This window comes from Artemia franciscana, chromosome 12, assembly GCF_032884065.1.
Source record: "Artemia franciscana chromosome 12, ASM3288406v1, whole genome shotgun sequence".
NCBI classification, from domain to species: Eukaryota; Metazoa; Arthropoda; class Branchiopoda; order Anostraca; family Artemiidae; genus Artemia; species Artemia franciscana.
The window spans coordinates 29278531-29298489 of NC_088874.1; the positions used below are offsets into that span (position 1 = coordinate 29278531).

The 19959-nt window shown below is 35.7% G+C and overlaps 1 protein-coding gene across 1 annotated transcript in view; it reads right to left on the reverse strand.

Moving 5' to 3' along the window:
• Positions 1-19959, reverse strand: part of LOC136033967 (uncharacterized) — a 59480-nt gene that overhangs the window by 13348 nt on the left and 26173 nt on the right. The window contains exon 4 of the mRNA XM_065714993.1: positions 4145-4288. Coding sequence (XP_065571065.1) covers positions 4145-4288 — 144 coding nt within the window. The remainder of the gene's footprint in view (positions 1-4144; positions 4289-19959) is intronic.

The window sequence follows — 19959 nt, forward strand, 5'->3', positions numbered from 1 at the left end:
TGTCCCGGTCTGTAATTTATCTTTGAGTGTCCCGGTCGTCACTTATATCTCCCGGTCGTTATTTTTGTCCCAGTGTCCCAGTCTGTAATTTCTCTTTGATTGTCCCGGTCATCATTTATATTCCCTGTGTCTCGGTTTTTAGTTTTATTTTTCTCCTCTGTTTTTCAGTTTTTTTCCTTTTTTAGTTTTTTTTCTTTTTCAGTTTTTAGTTTTTTTAGTTTTTTTTCTTTTTAGTTTTTTTTGTAGTTTTTACCTTTTTTTAGTTTTTTAGTTTTTTTTTTGTTTTTACCTTTTTTTTCTTTTTTTTTTTAGTTTTTTAGCTTTTTTAGTTTTTTTAATATTTTCTTTTTAGTTTTTTTGTAGTTTTTACCTTTTTTAATTTTTTTTCTTCTTTTGTATTAATGCTAAAGCCAAGTTTCGAACCTGGAACCTCTCGGACCTAGAACCTGGAACATAATGCTTTACCAACTCGGCTTGAATACATTCGGCATAGCTACTTCGGCTTGAATACATTCGTTTTTGAATTGGTATATGATGAAATAATTCAGACGTCATATAATGACGTCACTTGACAGACAGACAGACAACTTATTTTTATAAATATATACTAGCTGTTGGGGTGGTGCTTCGCGCCACCCCAACACCTAGCTGGTGGGGGCGCTTCGCGCCCCCCAAGCCCCCCCCCCCCCTCGCGCTTAAGTTGTTACGTGCCATATTAGTTACGCGCCATTGTAGTTGTGTCCCTGTGTCCCACCTTTGTATATATATATATATATATATATATATATATATATATATATATATATATATATATACATATATATATATATATATATATATATATATGTATATATATATATATATATATATATATATATATATATATATATATATATATATATATATATATATATATATATATATATATATATATATGTATATATATATATATATATATATATATATATATATATATATATATATATATATATATATATATATATGTTTCAACTACGTAAAACTTGCGAATATACAACATTCTTTGCTGTCCCATTGTCTGTGCATATAAATAGATTGTCAGGTTTACCGACTCTTGAACATGCAATATATAATGGTCCATGGGAAAACAATCCGTATTCAGATCTATACCTCATTATTCTAATGATTGCCCTTGAGCTTTGTTGATGGTGATTGCTAATCGACGATTCCCTGTTTCGCCGTCGTCATTTATATATCCCCCTGTGCCCCCCGGCGTCCCCGTTGTAGTTGTGTCCCTGTGTCCCGGTCGTCATTTATATTCCATGTGTCCCGGTTGTCATTTGTGTCCCAGTGTCCCAATCTGTGATTTCTCTTTGAGGGTCTCGGCCGTCATTTATATTCCTTGTGTCCCGGTGGTCATTTGTGTCATGGTGTCCTGGTCTGTATATATATTTTTTTTGAATTGGTCTTTTTTTAGGTTTTAGTTTTTTACCTTTTTTTTAGTTTTTTTATTTATACCTCATGATTCTAATGATTGCCCTTGAGCTTTGTTGATGGTGATTTCTAATCGAACATTCACTGTGTCCCCGTCGTCATTTATATATCCCCCTGTGCCCCCCAACGTCCCCGTTGTAGTTGTGTCCCTGATGAAATAAATTTTTGTATTTTTCCCCTTTTTTTCTTTTTAGTTTTTATTTGGTTTTTACTTTTTTTAGTTTTTTTTCTTTTTCTTTTTAGTTTTTTTTTACTTTTATTTTTTTAGTTTTGCTTTTCTCCTTTATTTTTCATTTTTTTTCCTTTTTTCTTTTTTTTTTCTTTTTTAGTTTTTTAGCTTTTTTAGTTTTTTATTAGTTTTTAGTTTTTTTAGTTTTTTTTTTACTTATGTCCTGGTCGTCATTTATACTCCCTGTGTCAGGGTCGTCATTTGTGTCCCGGTGCTTTGTTGATGGTGATTGCTAATCGAACATTCCTTGTGTCCCGGTCGCTTTCTCTTTGAGTGTCCCGGTCGTCATTTATATTCCCTATGTGCCGGTGTCCCGGTCGTCATTTGTGTCCCGATCTGTAATTTCGTCAGTCGAAAACATGACGTCAGTCGACACAGAAACATGACGTCACCTGACAGCCAGACACACAGACAGACAACTTATTTTTATATATATAGATGTTTGCCTGAAATCTCCCGCAAGCAATATTAATGTGCTGCCAAAGGGTTTCGACTTCCCTCTCAAATCTTTCAAGCATTGATCCAGAGCCTCGAGCGATTTTTTGTGTGCCATTGTGCACTCATCCCAAATAATAAGTTTGCATTGCTGCAATACTTTACCCATCCCAGATGATTTGGAAATATTGCACGCGGGAGTTTCTGTAGAATGTAAATTCAGAGGCGATTTCAAAGCGGAATGAGCAGTTCTTCCACCAGGCAGCAATGTTGCGGCTATTCCGGACGACGCAATAGGAATTTCAAGGCCTTGCAATAGGGACAAATTTTAGACATTGTCCCGATTTGAACACATCTACTCAAGCTATAATCATCGACTGGGCTGTACCTGAATGCCAGGCGATAACTTTCAGGTTGCTCTGATTCCTCGGCACGCTTTCTTTTCTTACTTTCTCTATCAGCAGCAAGCCTGATTTCTTGCTGTTTTTGTGATTCCTCGGCACGCCTTCTTTTTTCACTTTCTCTTTTAGCAGCAAGTCTGCTTTCGCGTTGCTCTGGTAGTTCCTCGGCACGCTTTCTGTTCTTTCTTTCTCTATCAGCCTCAAGCCTGTTTCCTTGCTGTTCTTTTGATTCCTCGGCACGCCTTCTTTTTTCACTTTCTCTTTTAGTAGCAAGTCTGCTTTCGCGTTGCTCTGGTAGTTTCTCGGCACGCTTTCTGTTCTTTCTTTCTCTATCAGCCTCAAGCCTGTTTCCTTGCTGTTCTTTTGATTCCTCGGCACGCTTTCTTTTCTGACTTTCTCTATCAGCAGCAAGTTTTTTGGCATAGACTCTTTGAGCATCTTCATCGGCTTTTGCCATTGTAAGTTCATCAGTCATTTTAAACTTAAACATTAATAGATTTCTACGTGAACATATATGTCTTAAATATCTTTAATGACGTCACCGTCATAGCAAAAATGACGACAACTAACTTCATGACGTCAGTCGACACAGAAACATGACGTCACCTGATCCACAGACAGACAACTTATTTATATACATATATATATATATATATATATATATATATATATATATATATATATATATATATATATATATATATATATATATATATATATATATATATATATATATATATATATGTATGTATATATATATATATATATATATATATATATATATATATATATATATATATATATATATATATATATATATATATATATATATGTGTATGTGTATATATATATATATATATATATATATATATATATATATATATATATATATATATATATATATATATATATATATATATATATATATATATATATATGTTTTTAACTACGTAAAACTTGCGAATATACAACATTCTTCGCTGTCCCATTGTCTGTGCATATAAATAGATTGTCAGGTTTATGTATCCCGGTGTCCCGGTCGTCATTTGTGTCCCGGTCTGTAACCCTGTACCCCCGGCGTCCCCGTTGTAGTTGTGTCCCTGTGCCCCGGTCGTAATTTATATTCCCTGTGTCCCAGTCGTGATTTGTGTCCCGGTGTCCCAGTCTGTTATTTCTCTTTGAGGTTCCCGGTAGTCATTTATATTCCCTGTGTCCCGGTGTCCCGGTCGTCATTTGTGTCCCGGTGTCTCGGTCTGTAATTTCATCAGTTGACAAACATGACGTCAGTCGACAAACAACCTCATGACGCATACAGCTCAATCCTTATAATGACGTCAGTCGACAAACATGACGTCAGTCGACACACAAACATGACGTCACTCGACAGACATAACACACATACAACATGTTGTTATATATATATATATATATATATATATATATATATATATATATATATATATATATATATATATATATATATATATATATATATATATATATATATATATATATATATATATATATATATATATATATATATATAAAGAGAGAGAGAACGAGAGAAAAACAATGAAACTGTGAAACTGAAAGCAAATCATTTTACCTGGAGTTTCCCTGTAACGACATTCACAGTGATACCGCCCCCACCTCCAAACGAGGCATCTATAATGTCTATTGTATATGCACCTTCGCCATATATTGGCAATACGCTTAATAGAACACCATTGGTCCAATACGATCCAGAAACCTAAAATAAAATATTAATTACATAATACTCTGCCACGTATAGGCACGCAGGAAGGATTTGAGAGGGACTGCAACATTCTTGAGGAGGAGGGGTAGGTCTCACAAATAAAAAAGATTTGTAATACATGAAAAATATGGAATCAGCCATTGTGTTAAGTATGACTTTTCTTAGAAGTCTCACAGTATAAATAATAAAAATCATAAAATAATAATAAAAAACAAGTTTTTATGGCACTTGGTATTAACCAAGTGACATATAGCAATCGCCAATTCTGTCGGTCTGGCTGTCTGTCGGTCTGTCGGTCCCGGTTTTGCTACTTTAGGCACTTCCAGGTAAGCTAGGACGATGAAATTTGGCAGGCGCATCAGTGAAGGGGCCAGCTTAAATTAGAAATAGTCGTTTTTCCAATTTGACCATCTGGGGGGGGGGGAGTGGGGGGCCGGTTAATTCGGAAACAATAGAAAAAATGAAGTATTTTTAACTTATGAATGGGTGATGGGATCTTAATGAAATTTGTTGTTTGGAATGATATTGTGTCTCAGAGCTCGTATTTTAAATCCCGACCGGATCTGATGACATTGGGGGGATTTGGAAGGGGGGAAACCTAAAATCTTGGAAAACACTTAGAGTGGAGGGATCGGGATGAAACTTGATGGGAAAAATAAGCACAAGTCCCAGATACATGATTGACATAATCGGAACGGATCCGCTCTCTTTGGGGTAGTTGGGGGGGGGGGGGGTAATTTTGAAAAATTAGAAAAAATGAGGTATTTTTTATTTACGAACGGGTGATCGGATCTTAATGAAAATTATGTTTAGAAGGATATCGTGTCTTAGAGCTCTTATTTTAAATCCCAACCGGATCTGGTGACATTGGGGGGGGGGAGTTGGGAGGGGGAAACCTAAAACTTGGAAAACACTTAGAGTGGAGGGATCGGGATGAAACTTGTTGGGAAAAATAAACACAAGTGCTAGATACATGATTGACATAAACGGAACGGATCCGCTCTCTTTGGGATAGTTGGGGGGGGGGGGTTATTTCTGAAAAATTAAAAAAAGAGGTATTTTTAACTTACGAACGGGTTATCGGATCTCAATGAAATTTGTTATTTAGAAGGATATCGTGACTCAAAGCTCTTATTATAAATCCAGACTGGATCTGGTGACGTTGGGGGAAGTTTGGGGTGGGGGAACCTAAAATCATGGTAAACGCTTAGATTGGAGGGATCAGGATGAAACTTGGTGGGAAAAATAAGCAGAAGTCTTACATACGTGATTTACATAATTGAAACGGATCCGATCTATTGGGGGGGGGGGGGGTAATTCTGAAAAATAAGAAAAAATTACGTATTTTTAACTTACGAAGGAGTGATCGGATCTTCCTTAAACTTCATATTTAGAAGGACCTCGTAACTCAGATCTGTTAATTCAAATCTCAACCGGATCAGGCGTAATTGGGGGGGAGGCAGTTGGGAGGGGGACCGGAAATCATAGAAATTACTTACAGCGGTGAGATCAGGATGAAACTGGATGGGAAGAATATAAACCCGTCTAAGATACGTGACTGACATAATCGGACCGGATCTGCTCTCTTTGGTGGATTGGAGGGGGGTAATTTTTGAAAATTGAGGTTTTTGTAACTTACGAAAGGGTGACCAGATCTTAATGAAATTTGATATCTAGAAGGATCTTGTGCTTTAAAGTTCTTATTTAAATTCCGACCAGATCCTGTGACGTTGGGGGGAGTTGGAGGGGGAAACCGGAATTCTTGGATAACGTGAAAATTGGGGTATTTTTATGTTACGAATAAATGATCGGATCTTAATGAAATTTGATTTTTAGAAAGAATTCATGTCTCAGAGCTCTTTTTTCAAATCCCGACCAGATCGTTTGCATTGGGGGGAGTTGGAGGGGGAAATCTTGGAAAAACACTTGGAGTAGAGGAATCGGGATGAAGCTTGGTGGATAGAATAAACAAATGTCCTTGATACGTGATTGACAGAATCGTACTGGATTCGCTCTCTTTGGGGGAGTTGGGAGGAGGGGTTCAGTGATTTGGCGAGTTTGGTGCATCTGAACGTGCTAGGACGATTAAATTTGATAGGCGTGTCTGGGAGCTGCACAATTTGACCTGATAAAGTCGTTTTCCCAGATTCGACCATCCGGGGGCTAAAGGGAGAGGAAAAATTAGAAAAAATTAGGTATTTATAACTTACGAGTGGGTGATCGGATCTTAATGAATTTTGATATTTAGAAGGGCATCGTGACTCAGAGCTCTTATATTAAATCCTGACCGGCATTAAGCCTCTTATTTTCCTTTTTAAATCAATCTATTGATTCATAGAATTTTGCTAGAGCTCATACCATATGATCTCTTGGCTCTTAGCTCTTCTCGCCTCGTCACAAGTGCCATGAGCTCTTAGCTCTTGTTTTTAAATGAAAGTAAGGAGCAATATTAAAACTTAAAACGAACAGAAATTACTCCGTATATGAAAGGGGGTTTTCCTCCTCAACGCCCCGCTCTTTACGCTAAAGTTTGACTTTTTCTCTTAACTCTATTTTTAAAACAGTAAGAAACTTTAGCGTAAAGAGCGGGGTGTTGAGGAGGAAAAGCCCCTTTCATATACGGAGTAATTTCTGTTCGTTTTAAGTTTTAATGTTACTCCTTACTTTCATTTAAAAAAACTTTTTTTATTTAATTTCTGGGCGTTTTTGAAGTAATGCATGTTTTGATCTTGGCTCTCCGCACATAAATAATTAAAACGAAATTTGCATATTCATTAATTGCAATTAATCGGAAGATTTTGAGAAAAAGGAGCGAGGGAGGAGGCATATTTGTCCTCCAAGTTTTTGATTACTTAAAAAAGCAACTAGAAGTTTTAATTTTTTACAAATGTTTTCATGGGTAAAAAATATACGTAACTTAAGATAAAAATATACGAATTAACTTATGTAACGACCTTCTATATTCTTATGTTTTTATTGCGTATATGAGGGGGTTCAGCCCCCGTCGAAACCTCGCTCTTTACACTAAAGCTTAGATTTTGTCCCAATTCCTTAAGAATGACCTCTGAATCACAAAGGCCAAAGAATAAATAGTTGAAATTACTAAAAATACGTTAGCGTAAAGAGCGTTAGCGTTAGCGTTCTCCATGGAAATATCCTCCCACGTAACCCCCCCCACCTCAACTCTCCCCATTAAACCAAAAAAAATATCCTGAAAACGCCTGTACACTTCCCAGTAACCATTACTATACGTAAACACAGGTTAAAGTTTGTAACTTGCAGCCCCTCCCACTGGGACTACGGGGCAGTAAGTCGTCCCTAAAGAAATATTTATTAGTTTTTCGACCATGGTGAATAAAATGGCTATCTCAGAATTTTGATCCAGTGACTTTTGGGAAAAAATGAGTGTGGGAGGGGGCCTAGGTGCCCGTCAATTTTTTGGTCACTTAAAAAGGGCACTAGAACTTTTAATTTCCGTTAGAATGAGCCCTCTTGTGACATTCCAAGACCACTCAGTCGATACAATCACCCCTGGGAAAAAAATGACAACAAACACTAAAAAACACTAAATACACTAAAACTTAAATTTTGTCCCAAATCTTTAAGAATGATCCTTGAATCCCAAAGGCCGTAGAATAAAAAGTTGAAATTAATAAAAATACTTTAACTTGAAGAGTGAAGTATTGTAGAGGAGATGAACCCCCTTATTTACGTAGTAATTTCTGTTCTGTTTTGGGTTTTGATGCTTCTCCTTACTTCCATGTGAAAATATTTTTTTAATTTATTTATCATTATTTTCTTAAATAATATTAGAAAATCCTGCAGCCCCTTCATGGAAGTTCTCTTCCCTCAAGATAAATTACTCCATGGGGAGATATTCCCACATAATCCCCTCCCCCCCTTCAACACGAAAAATTCCTCCTGAAAACGTCTGTACACTTTCCAAAAACCATTACTATATGTAAACAATGGTCAAAGTTTGTAACTTGCAGTCCCTCCCCCAGGGACTGTGGGGGATTATGTCGTCCCGAAAGACATAATTATTAGGTTTTTCGACTATAATGACCAAAACGGCTATCTCAGAATTTTGATCTTGTGACTTTGGGAAAAAATGAGCGTGGAAGGTGGCCTAGGTGCCCTCCGATTTTTTTGGTCACTTAAAAAGGGCACTAGAACTTTTCATTTCCGTTAGAATGAGCCCTCTCGCAACATTGTAGGACAACTTGGTCCATACGATCACCCCTGGAAAAAAATAAAAAAAAAATAAACACGCATCCGTGATCTGTCTTCTGGCAAAAATACAAAATTCCACATTTTTGTAGATAGGAGCTTGAAACTTCTACAGTAAGGTTGTCTGATACGCTGAATTTGATAGTGTTATTTTCGTTAATACAATGACTTTATAGGGGGTGTTCCCCCCTATTTTCTAAAATAAGGCAAACTTTCTCAGGCTCGTAACTTTCGATAAGTAAGACTAAACTTGATGAAACTTATATATTACAAATCAGCATAAAAATGTGATGCTTTTGATGTAACTATTGGTATTAAAATTCCGTTTCGTAGAGTTTCGGTTACTATTGAGCCGCGTCGCTCATTACTACAGTTCGTTACCACGAACTGTTTGATTAAATCTAGAAAAAACTAGTTTTTTAACTGAAAGTGAGCAGCAAAATTAAGACTTGAAACGAACAGAAGTTAATACGTATATGAAGGGGGTTCCCTCCACTTCAACACCTCACTCTTTACGCTAAAGTCTTTTAGTACTTTAAAAAAGCTTCTTACTGTTCTAATTAAACGAACCCTGCGTTTCTAGAAGTATTCTTGAAGAATTAGGACAAAATTCTAATAGTTGAGGAGAAGGCAACTCTGTTCATACACTTGATAATTACTGTTCATTTTAAGTTTTATGGTTGCTCCTTACTTTCAATTGAAAAAACTTGTTTTTGTTATCAAATTTCTGATCGTTTTCTAGATTTCACAGGAAATCTAGCCCCACCTCAACGGATTAAAACCCTTTCCACGGATATATCGTCTAGACAATTCCCGGCGAAAATTTACCCAGGCCAATAACCTTTAATAACTCTACGCGTAAAATTGAGACGGAAGAGAGAAAGCAAGACATACAAAAACAATCAGGTATAGGAATTTGGCGAATTCCGTCAGTGAATAATTTCCCCTGACAAGCTCATTCCTTCTTAACTTCTCTTAACTTCTCTCTTAACCTTCTAATGGGGAAAAACCCCATCAGAAAATCCCCTACCCTGAAATGCATACATGATTATTTATTTATTTAAGAATTAACGACGCTTCTTGACTACTATGGTCCCTGCGTCGGCCCTGCAGTGCATTCCTGCAGCGTGATTCGATCTCTGGGTCCCGTAATGCATACATGATTCCCAATACCGTAACGAATACCATGCGTAAACAGTGGGCAAATTTGTAACTTAAAGACCTTTCCCCTGGGGCTTGGGGAATCATTTTATATCCAAAGGCATAGTTATTGGACCTTTCAACTAAGAAGAACAAAATGGCTATTTTTTAATGTTGATCTGACGATTTTGGGGAAAAGGGACGGGAGTGGGTCTAGTTTCCCTCCAGTCTTTTTTATCACTAGTAGTGACGGCATTGTGGAATCCAACGGTCAAAACCCCCGTCGAATTTCGATCCGACACTTTTTGAAACTTCTTCAAGATGCAGGTGCGTGTGACATAATAGGGGGTGTTTGTTTACTTATGCTTATGTTTTCTTCAAGATGCGGATGATTGTTACGTAGTATTGTTTACTTACGTAAATGTTTTCTTCAAGATTACTTTGGTTGTTACTTAATATTGGATTGTTTGTTTTCTTATGCAAATGTTTACTTCAAGATTTCCTTGTTCGATATGTTCAAAAACCCGCGAGGCCCTTCCAAATTAAGATGTAAACATAGAGGTTAAATCATAGTTTTTTTTAATGTTTAAAAACTTCAGGTTCAAGGGAAAACCTTCAGGGCCCTCCCAAGTAGGTATGTAGTCCAAATTGATCCCAGCCAAATATTTTTCTGCTTTACACACAGAGCATTTTGCTCCCTTTGCTCTTGACAAACAAAGGATTTTTCTGCTATTTCCAGGAACAAGGAACAAAGAGTTATGTGATCCTTAATTTATTTTCCAGGAACAAAGGAAATGGTGTGTTTTTCTGCTAGTGGGACCGGGTAATTTCCTATTGTTCTCTTGTGGCTATAAAACCCGCTGCTAGAGGGAAACTTTATCAGTCTATTTATCAAAATGGATGTTGACGCACCAAGAAATATATAAAAGAATTGGATGTCGAGACATATATTCTATACAGGTAATGTCGAGACATTACCTCTATACACATAGAGGTATACCTCTATGTGTATTATGGATCCCTTCCCTCCGCCTAAAAGAGGCGAGACTATAGTCAACTAAGAGCTAGTATAATTCACTATATGACACTACCGAGTAAAAGCTTGCCTCCTCCCGATATTGTATCGTTCTATTGCTGATAAATTTGCCTTATAAATATTACATCCTTTGCTATGAAATTCATGTCCCATATTAAATTGCTTTTCCGCTATTCTATCAGTGGGGTAAACATGACATAACCATACATTACGTTAACCTTTAATTATACCCACTGTCAGGTAGAGGATTAGTTTTTAGCAAACAGGTGCATAAAAAGGGCTGCTTTTAACAGTTTTTTCATCTGCAAAATTAGATGGTTTTTAGCGAGTTAAATCTGTACTTGAAATGCTCCAATAAATGTAAATTATTTATGTGTTAAATTAAGTGACGGATAATATTTTTCTCATAGTAAACAGAAATAGTTAAAACAAAAACTTTTTGAGTATAATAATGAATTATTGTGTAAGGCCTTTCCTCCTACAAGATATACAGTCACTTCGAAGCCATATTATTGGATTGTGCATGGCATATTAAACTCACATTTAAAAAGAGGTGCTTTGATGAAATTAGGAAAACTATAAATTTATTCTTGTTTCAGAATGTGCTTCTATTGCATTTAAACGTTGTTATATAAAAATTTTGTAGCTCAAGAATGGTGTTGTATAAAACTTTTGTAGCTCAATTGCAGAATAGGGGGGAAGAATAGAATGTTTTCCTTTATTGTAACATAATAGTTGGAATAAAAAACGCTTATACAGGCAAAGAAAATATTTATGGTCCGCAATATTTGCTAATTTAACTTTTTCTGTCAAATGTTGGATTTTTGCCGTGCCCTTCTTACTACAGATGCGGATGAAGCCCCTTTAATCCCTATTAAAGTTTAACCATGTATATTATTTTTATGAAAACTCATTTCCAACTTTCTTAAATGACCAAAAGATATTTTTTAACCGTTTTATTACTTCATGAAAAACTAAAATTTAATTTCTATTTAAAGAAAATTCTGAGCAATGTGCTCTTCTCCCAAAAAGGGAAAAGGCGCGTAATGAAGGGCAACCACCTCCGCCCTACAATGTAAAGGTGCAGACCCTCCGCTGTCCCACAACGAAGCGGGGAGAATATCGCTATTTCTACCCACATGCAATGAGAAGATTCGCAGATGAGCAGCTCTGTCGTAAGTAAAACTCTTTGACAATCACAGATATTTTTCGTAAACCTTAATGTTTTAGTGGTAAAAAACTTAATGTTTTTACGGCATGGGGAAAAAACTATGATGTTGGGGACCTTGCTCACGACCCCCTGGAGGGAGGTTTGAGGGTATTACCCATTTTATAAGAATAGGCTTCTTTTCAGCATAATAAATGGGGAAAATACCATTTTGTTTTCCAGTGCACAAACAAACAGGTGCCTAAGGATTTGTTGAGGTCTTTACGATTTGCTCTTTAAATTATAGAAGAGAAACAGAATTAGATTTGAGAAAAATGCCATGTCAGCCATATCGGATAAAGTTAATTTGCGCGCGGACCGTGTGAGAGTACTACCATACGCCCACTACCTTACTTTAGATCAATACGTATGTGTAGAGTACAAACAGCGTCTCGGTCTAGAGAAAGCTCAATATTTGATAGTAGGAGGGTCTTTTTTCTATTTCAAAAGTCTCTATCAGTCCTTAGCTCAGCGTCGTGTTTTTTATGTGTAGCCTAGTGCTTTATTTTTTTGTGCAAGGTTGAATCGTTATTTTTAAAAAAAGTGATTAATATTATACTATGAATTTACACACATCTGGCGCTCCTTGTCCGGCAGCCGGCCCTTGCCCTCCGCAGCAGGCACCATGCGTTCCAGCCGTCCTTGTAATTTATGTCCCTTGCAAATATGTTCAGGTGCATATGTATATATGATATAGAAATTTATGGTGTATTTACTTATCATTAAAGAAAACACGAATTGTGTTTTTGTATTTTTTTGGCATTTATTCAACAGATTGAGGTTAAGTTAGGTGTATTTTGCCGGTGAGAAGATTAATATGTATCAATTTAAGATTACATTCAGATCATTTCTTTGCAGTCCATCAAAGTCTTGCAAAACAAACTTTTTAACGAGTATAATTCATAACCGTGTTAAAATGTTCTTAGAAAATCCGAGAAATATCTATTCTTGCTATTTTCTGTGGCAATATAGTATTATTCCTATGTACAATAATATAATATATAAATCATAGCCATAGTCAACAACTCGGTTTTTAATCTCAACTTATTGTACGTTGAAAAATACTGCTGCTTTTATTCAAGATTCAGATAAATCGTATTGATTTATAATCTACGTCCTCATTGATCCCGGTTCAATCTTAGTCCTCTTAAAGTTGGAGGCAAGTGAAAAAGAAGAAATTTAATGTTGGTGATACAGTTGGAATCAATCGAACAAGTGATATTTTTGAAAAGGGAAATTAGTTGGGGTCCAATGAACTTTTTAAAGTGCCAAAAGTCCTAGACACTAAACCTGTAACGTGTCGTCTCCGTGATACGAAAGATGACAAGATTTTGGCGGTTTTTACGACTAGGGATTACAAAAAGTTGAAAACAGTGGAATCTATCAAATTGAAAATATATTTAAGAGTGGAAATTACAAGGCTAAGAGACAATTGCTTGTTCGCTGGCTAGGAAACGACTCTAATTTTGATTCTTGTATTGCCGCTAAAGACGCTCACAATGCCTAAATTTGCTATAAAAAAAGCTTGGGCCAAGGCAGGGTGTATAAATGGAGAGGAATATTGTAAAATGTACCTGACAAGTGATATATTGACGTTGTTGGATATTGTATGTAAAGCACGGACAAAATTTACGAGGAATTTGAATTCGATTTGGTGGATCATTTTTCAACTCCTCACCTATTGATGGATTTAATTCATAAAATCAGCGAAGAAAAAATAGGTCTTATCATCGACGTGGCTTCAGTTATTTGTAGAGAGTCAATTCTGGGAGGGTATATTATTCACGGATATTGTATCCTTGAAACTGATCCGACTGTACAACGCACCGTTGTAAGGCCGGACGCAGTTTTTCTTGATATGAACTTTCTTTATCCTTCGGCAATGTCTCACTAATGTTTGCTGTGTTGGAATTACAAATGGCCTGGCAATCCCTGTGATCTAAGTCTCATGACATTTCTACTGTCGAGGAGAATGGACCACAAGAATGGTTTTTTGAAATTGATGTTGAAATACCAGTGGAACTTCATGACTCGGTAAAGGATTTTGTTTTTAAGTGCCTAAGTAGACCAGTGCCTAGGGATTCATTGAGTCCCTGTAATATTTCTTTGGTAAAGGATGGGGGCATGCCCTCTAAACAAATTGCTTTTAAACAAAAAAATATTGCTGACCTTCACCTTCACATTCTTTTGTGGTGGATACTGGCCAACTGTTTCAAGGTCACAAATATTCATATAGCCCTTCAATTCAATCAGAAGCCGTACATGAAGATGTTTATTGACACTTTTGACAGTAAACGCTCTGAAGTAAATTCAGTCTTCGATAAGATGTGAGAGAGTGTGTGCCACAAGAGTCGTTGCGACGTTGTAACTGATCCAAAAGAATGTGCCCGAATCATTGCCGATCTGAATTTCAGATCGTCGACTATCATAGACTCAAATGTGGTCCTTTTGCACAGAAAAAACAAGTGTACTATTGGTAGCACAATTTGAGAGTTTCTCAAGAAAATCATGTTGAAATTATATCGCAATGTGTGAAAGCTCCATTGGCTGGGGAAGGGGAAAGTGCAAGTGTGAATTATGGTGACACTGAGTCAGTCTTGTTAAAATTTAAAACGGACAATCTGTTGGACGATTTTGAAAGTAGTGAACTCATTAGCTCTCAAATAGACTACATCAACTGGGATGAGTCCATTCACCCGGAGCTAAGGAAGCGCTAGGCCAAAAATAAGTTGTTATTTTTAAAATCCGAGATCGGGAGTGACTTGATATCCATTGGTGTGCTTGTAGGTCCAAATTTTTAATCCGTGCAAACACACAATGAGGACATAAAAAATGTGTGCAAAGGGTACCTTCACACTATGTGAAGGAAACTTTTGACATGAGTGCTTATAGAAACTGTGTTGAAAATAATTAATTCCAAGAGCGAAGGTCTTTGTGATTCGCTATTTTTAATAGAAAAATACACACTTAAAGTTGAAAAATCCCATGTCAGCCATATCAGACAAAATCTATTTGCGCACGGAATGGGTGACAGTCAATTACCGCACGGACACTACCTAACTTTAGGTGAAGATGTATGTTTAGAGTACAGACAGCGTCTCGGTCTGGAGAAAGCTCAATAGTTGATGGGCGGAGGATACTTTTTCTATCCCAACAGTTTTTATCAGTCTATAGTTCAGCAGTGAGATTTTATTTGTAATGTTTTTTTTTGCGCTGGACAGAATCGTTTGTTTTTTTTAAAAAAAGGTGTTTAATATTATAATATTAATTTACATGCATCCTCCGCCCCGACCCCGCAGCTCGCCCTCGCCAACCGCAGTGGGCACCATGCCTTCCTGCTGCCACAGTGGGCCTTCGTGTCTTCCGGCCGCCCCTCCTCACGGGTGGTGCCATGAAAAAAGGCTTTTGGAATGTTAAAGTGGTTTTAATTGCCTGTTTTATGTCCCATGTAAATACTTTCGAGTGCTTATGTATATATGTTTTAATAATTTATAGTACATTTATTTATTATTAACGAAAACATTCATTTTAGTTTTGTCTCTTCTGGTATTTGACCAACCGATTGAGCTTAGGTTAGTTGTATTTTGACAGCGAGTTGAGCAATATGTATCAATTTAAAACTTCACTCAGATCATTTCTTTGTGGTCCATTAATGTCTGGCAAAACAAACTTTTAATGAGAATAATTAAAAATCACGATAATAATATGTTTATAGAAAATCTGAGAAATATCTATTATTGCTCTAGTCCGTGGCAAGAATTCTATGATAAAATAAAGCCTTTTGCACCAGATATAAAACTCATACGGGAATTAAATTAATCTCATTGAACCAAATTCGTTGTTGATTGTTGAAGATCTAGCTGAATCAATTGAAGACTGGTCTCAGGAGATATTGCAGTTACCCACGGTCCGTTGTTTAAATTTACCTTAAGGCAATGTTCAACTGCCAGAAGCAGTTAACCAACGGGCAAAGGAAAATTGTTCACTTGTACGTGCCCTAGCTTGCAAAAAAGGAAAATAGTTTAAAAACGGCTTATTCAAGCAGGTGGTAGTTTCTTTTCACTTTTACTGCCAATAATTGCGTGATTTGGCAAACACTATTGGTTCACTAATTTCTAAAACCAATGGCTAATCCTAACAAATTGAGGTCAATAAAACTCGCTTTTTCACCAACAGACCACTTTGAAGATAATATTAATAAATTGATTGATTATGAGACAATTGCCGACAACGAAAAATAAATTTTGCTTCAAAATGCCCTTCAGTGTGTCAACAAGCATAAGCCCTACCATGAAAGATCGCTCAAAGTAAATGTTTTTGATCAACCCTAGCCTCAAAATTCCCCGCCAGCACCACCACCACCATAACCACAGCCAAAACAAGAAGAAGATTTATCTAAAGCTTTATTAAGTGTTGCAGACTTATTACATCAATCGTATCGTAAGCGAAGTAAACGACTGTTGAACTATCTTACTGAAAATGAACATGTACAAATTGATGAAAAAAGAGTGAAGTTATAATCCACGGCAACACTTATAATTTAATTGATTTGCTATTAGATTTTATTGCAAATCGTAATCATGTGATAGTCATTTTTATAAATTCTTAAAGTCGTCGGAATTTCCAAAAAGTCTTATTGGGAATAAATACATTCTAAATCAATTAAGGGAATATGGTCAAATATACAAAGATGTTTTTAAATCGTTTCTGGAAAATAGGAGCCCACCAAGTGGACGATAATTTGAAAGATATAAACGAAGGCTTCGTATTATTAGTGCATCACCTATTAGTATGCAAAAGGGTAGTAGACGCTCCACATCGTGTTTATGTTCAAAATGGCTCAAGTTTTATATTCATTCCAGTGAAGACTATTTTATAGATTAGACTTCCACAATTATAGATTTGCAAGTCATTGTAAAAAATCTAAAACTAAAAAAAGTGCAGCCAGGGGCTTATCCTATGAAAATTGTGTGCTACACAATTCGTTTAGACAAATAAGTTTCTAGATCTCAAAGGTATATTAAATCTTTTCCTTTCTTTTTGCCTGCCCTAAATTGCAAAAAGAAAGGAATAGACTTCAAAAGAAAATGGTTTTTCAAGCAGATGCTAGTTTCTTTTCACTTTTACTACCAGTAATCATGGGACTTGGTAAACACTATCGGTAGACATTATTCTCTAGAAAAAATGGCTAGACCTTGAAAACTGAAGCCAATAGAACTCGGTATTTCACCAAAAGAGCACTTTGTAGATAATCCCGATAAATTTATTAACAATGAGACAATTGCTGACGATGAAAAATTGATTTTGCTTCAAAATGCCCTTCTAAGTCTAAAGCTTTAACAAATGTTGTAGACTTATTACCACAATCGTATCGTGAGATGTAAAATACTCTTGACCTATCTCACTGAAAATGAATATCGTTCATTTAAAGCTTTATCAAGTGTTCTAGACATATTACCACAATCGTAGCGTGAGCAAAGTACAATACTCTCGACCTATCTCAGTGAAAATAAAAATATGCAAATTGATGATAAAAAGACAGAAGTTACAATCCACGGTAAAAAATTATAATTTAATTGATTTGATATCAGATTTAATTGCAAATCTTACAAGACTTGAATCATTTGATAGTCATTTGTATAAATTTTTAAAGGCATCAAACTTTTCAAAAGGTTTTAAGGTTTTATTGGGAATAAATGCATTTTAAATCAATTAAGAGAATATAGTCAAACATCAAAAGATATTTTTGAATTGTTTTTGCAAATTACAAGCTTGCCAAGTGGAGACGATGATTTAAAAGTTATCAAACGAGGGCCTCTTAATATCATAGCATCTCCTATTAGTGTGAACAAGGGTAGTGGATACTCTACACCGCGTTTACGTTCAAAATGGCACAAGTTTTAAACATGTTTATGAAAATGTTGGTGAAGCGGGAAGCCCCACAACACTTGCTCGAGTCACTGAAGTTGAAAAGAAGTTAGAAACAGTGTGTTTTGAATGTGTTTTGAAACCCAGCTACACTCTTCATCGAGATTATAGAGTTCACGGGAGCCATCATAGAAAAAATAAAGCCTTTTCCCGTTGCATATAATGCAAGCTGATTTTTTGACTCTAGACGAGATTCAAAGATGTCACAATAGTCCGTACTAGTACATTTTTCTTGCACTCAGTGCTTTAGTCGCCAGGCATATGCCATACAATTTCTTTCAAAGAGAGGTAATGAAGCTGCTAGAGCCCTTAAATCTGTCTTTGAACAAGATAGCTATAGAAAAATTCAAATAGACCGGGATAGTGAGTTTGCTAAGCCAAATGTAAAAAGGCTTTATTGAAATGTAATAGAATACTCTGTCACAGTCATAGGTGAATAAAGTCTGCATTGGCTGGACGATTGATAAGAAAAACTCGACTATAGATCTTGAAATATTGTCATTGAAAAATACTGCAGGTTTTATTCAAGGTTTAGATAAAATCATGTTGATTTCTAATCTACGTCCTCATTGTTCCCTGTCCAATCTTATTCCGCTAAAGTTCATCACAGTAACAATACACTTGATATTTTTTTAAACAATAGTCCAATGACGGGAGGCAAGTGAAAAAGAAAAAGTTTAATGTTGATATACAGTTTGAATGGTTCGAACAAGTAATATTTTTGAAAACGGAAATTACGTGGGGTTCATTGAACTTTTTAAAGTGTTAAAAATGTTAGATACTAAACTTGTAACGTGTTGTCTACGTGATATGAAAGATGACGAGGTTTTTGGTGGTTCTTACGAGTATTGACTACAAAAAGTAAAAAAAGGTGGAATGTATCAAATGTGGTCCTTTTGCACAGAAAACAACAAGTGTACTACTGGTAGCGCAATTGGAGAATTTCTCAAGAAACTGAGTTACAGACATACTCGAGACAGGAATCACAGTCGCAAATTAGATGGATTATATAATCTACACTTCTCATTATAGTCATATGCAGTAGTACAATTCTCACAGGATGAGCAGATGCCCAATGTATATAAACCTAATGGACATGTGTAAAACCTTTTTTCAGTGTTGATTCTCTCACTTTTAAAAGGAATCAGAGTTTTGATCGATTAATTGAATATTATCTAGGAGGAGGATTTTATCTTAAGAAAATTCCTAAGTCTTAACTTAATTTTATTAACCTATTATTAACCTAACCAAATCTTAATAAACGAATCTTAACCTAACACTGTCATTTTGTTCTTTTTCAATTACTATGTCAATCAATTGAGTTAATGGATCTGGTCGATGACATAAGAGTTTCATACGAAGTCAAAAGACAGAAAATATGTAATTTCTCATTGTATCGTTAAGCATTTTATGAGAACATATTTCCTTTGAAGAGATAACTCTAGAAAATCATCATCTAGAATCAAACATTTTTCCGAAGTCACTAGATTCTGTATGATTTTTTGTTTCTCAAATCCAGTCATTTTTAATCCTGAGACTCTCACTAGCGATTATAGACTAACAAAGATAGAAGATTCTTTCTCGCTTGTAAAATATCAAACATAAAATGTAGCAAAATCACTCCTTTTTTTATATATTGATGCAGATTTTCGCCTTCAATTTATTTCACTAATGCGTTTAATCCATCGTGTAATCTTTGTATATGTATTATATTTACTTTTGCCGAAAAGCACAACTGTTGTTTCGACTTGAATTTGCTCAATGATATTGCATATCGTGCAAACATCTCATTCCATTTTGCGGTTAGCCAGAAACCCCTTGTAATTTCTACTGCAACGTTAGGCACTATAGACTTCATTTCACCTTTGCTGGCACCTTCAATATCCAATAGAGTAAAAGCATCTACTACTAAGAAATATGCCAAGAATAATATACTCTATGTTGACAAAATGAACTCTTCTTCAATACTGAGATGAGGGAACTGTAAGATCTAACATAGTACTTGTCTTTGATGTTCAAAACCAATGTTTGCTGGATTATAAAGATCCACAGGAACCAAAACAAGTCTTATAAGATTACGTCATCTTCACATGTAAATATTGGACTACGGTCAATTTTTTTACG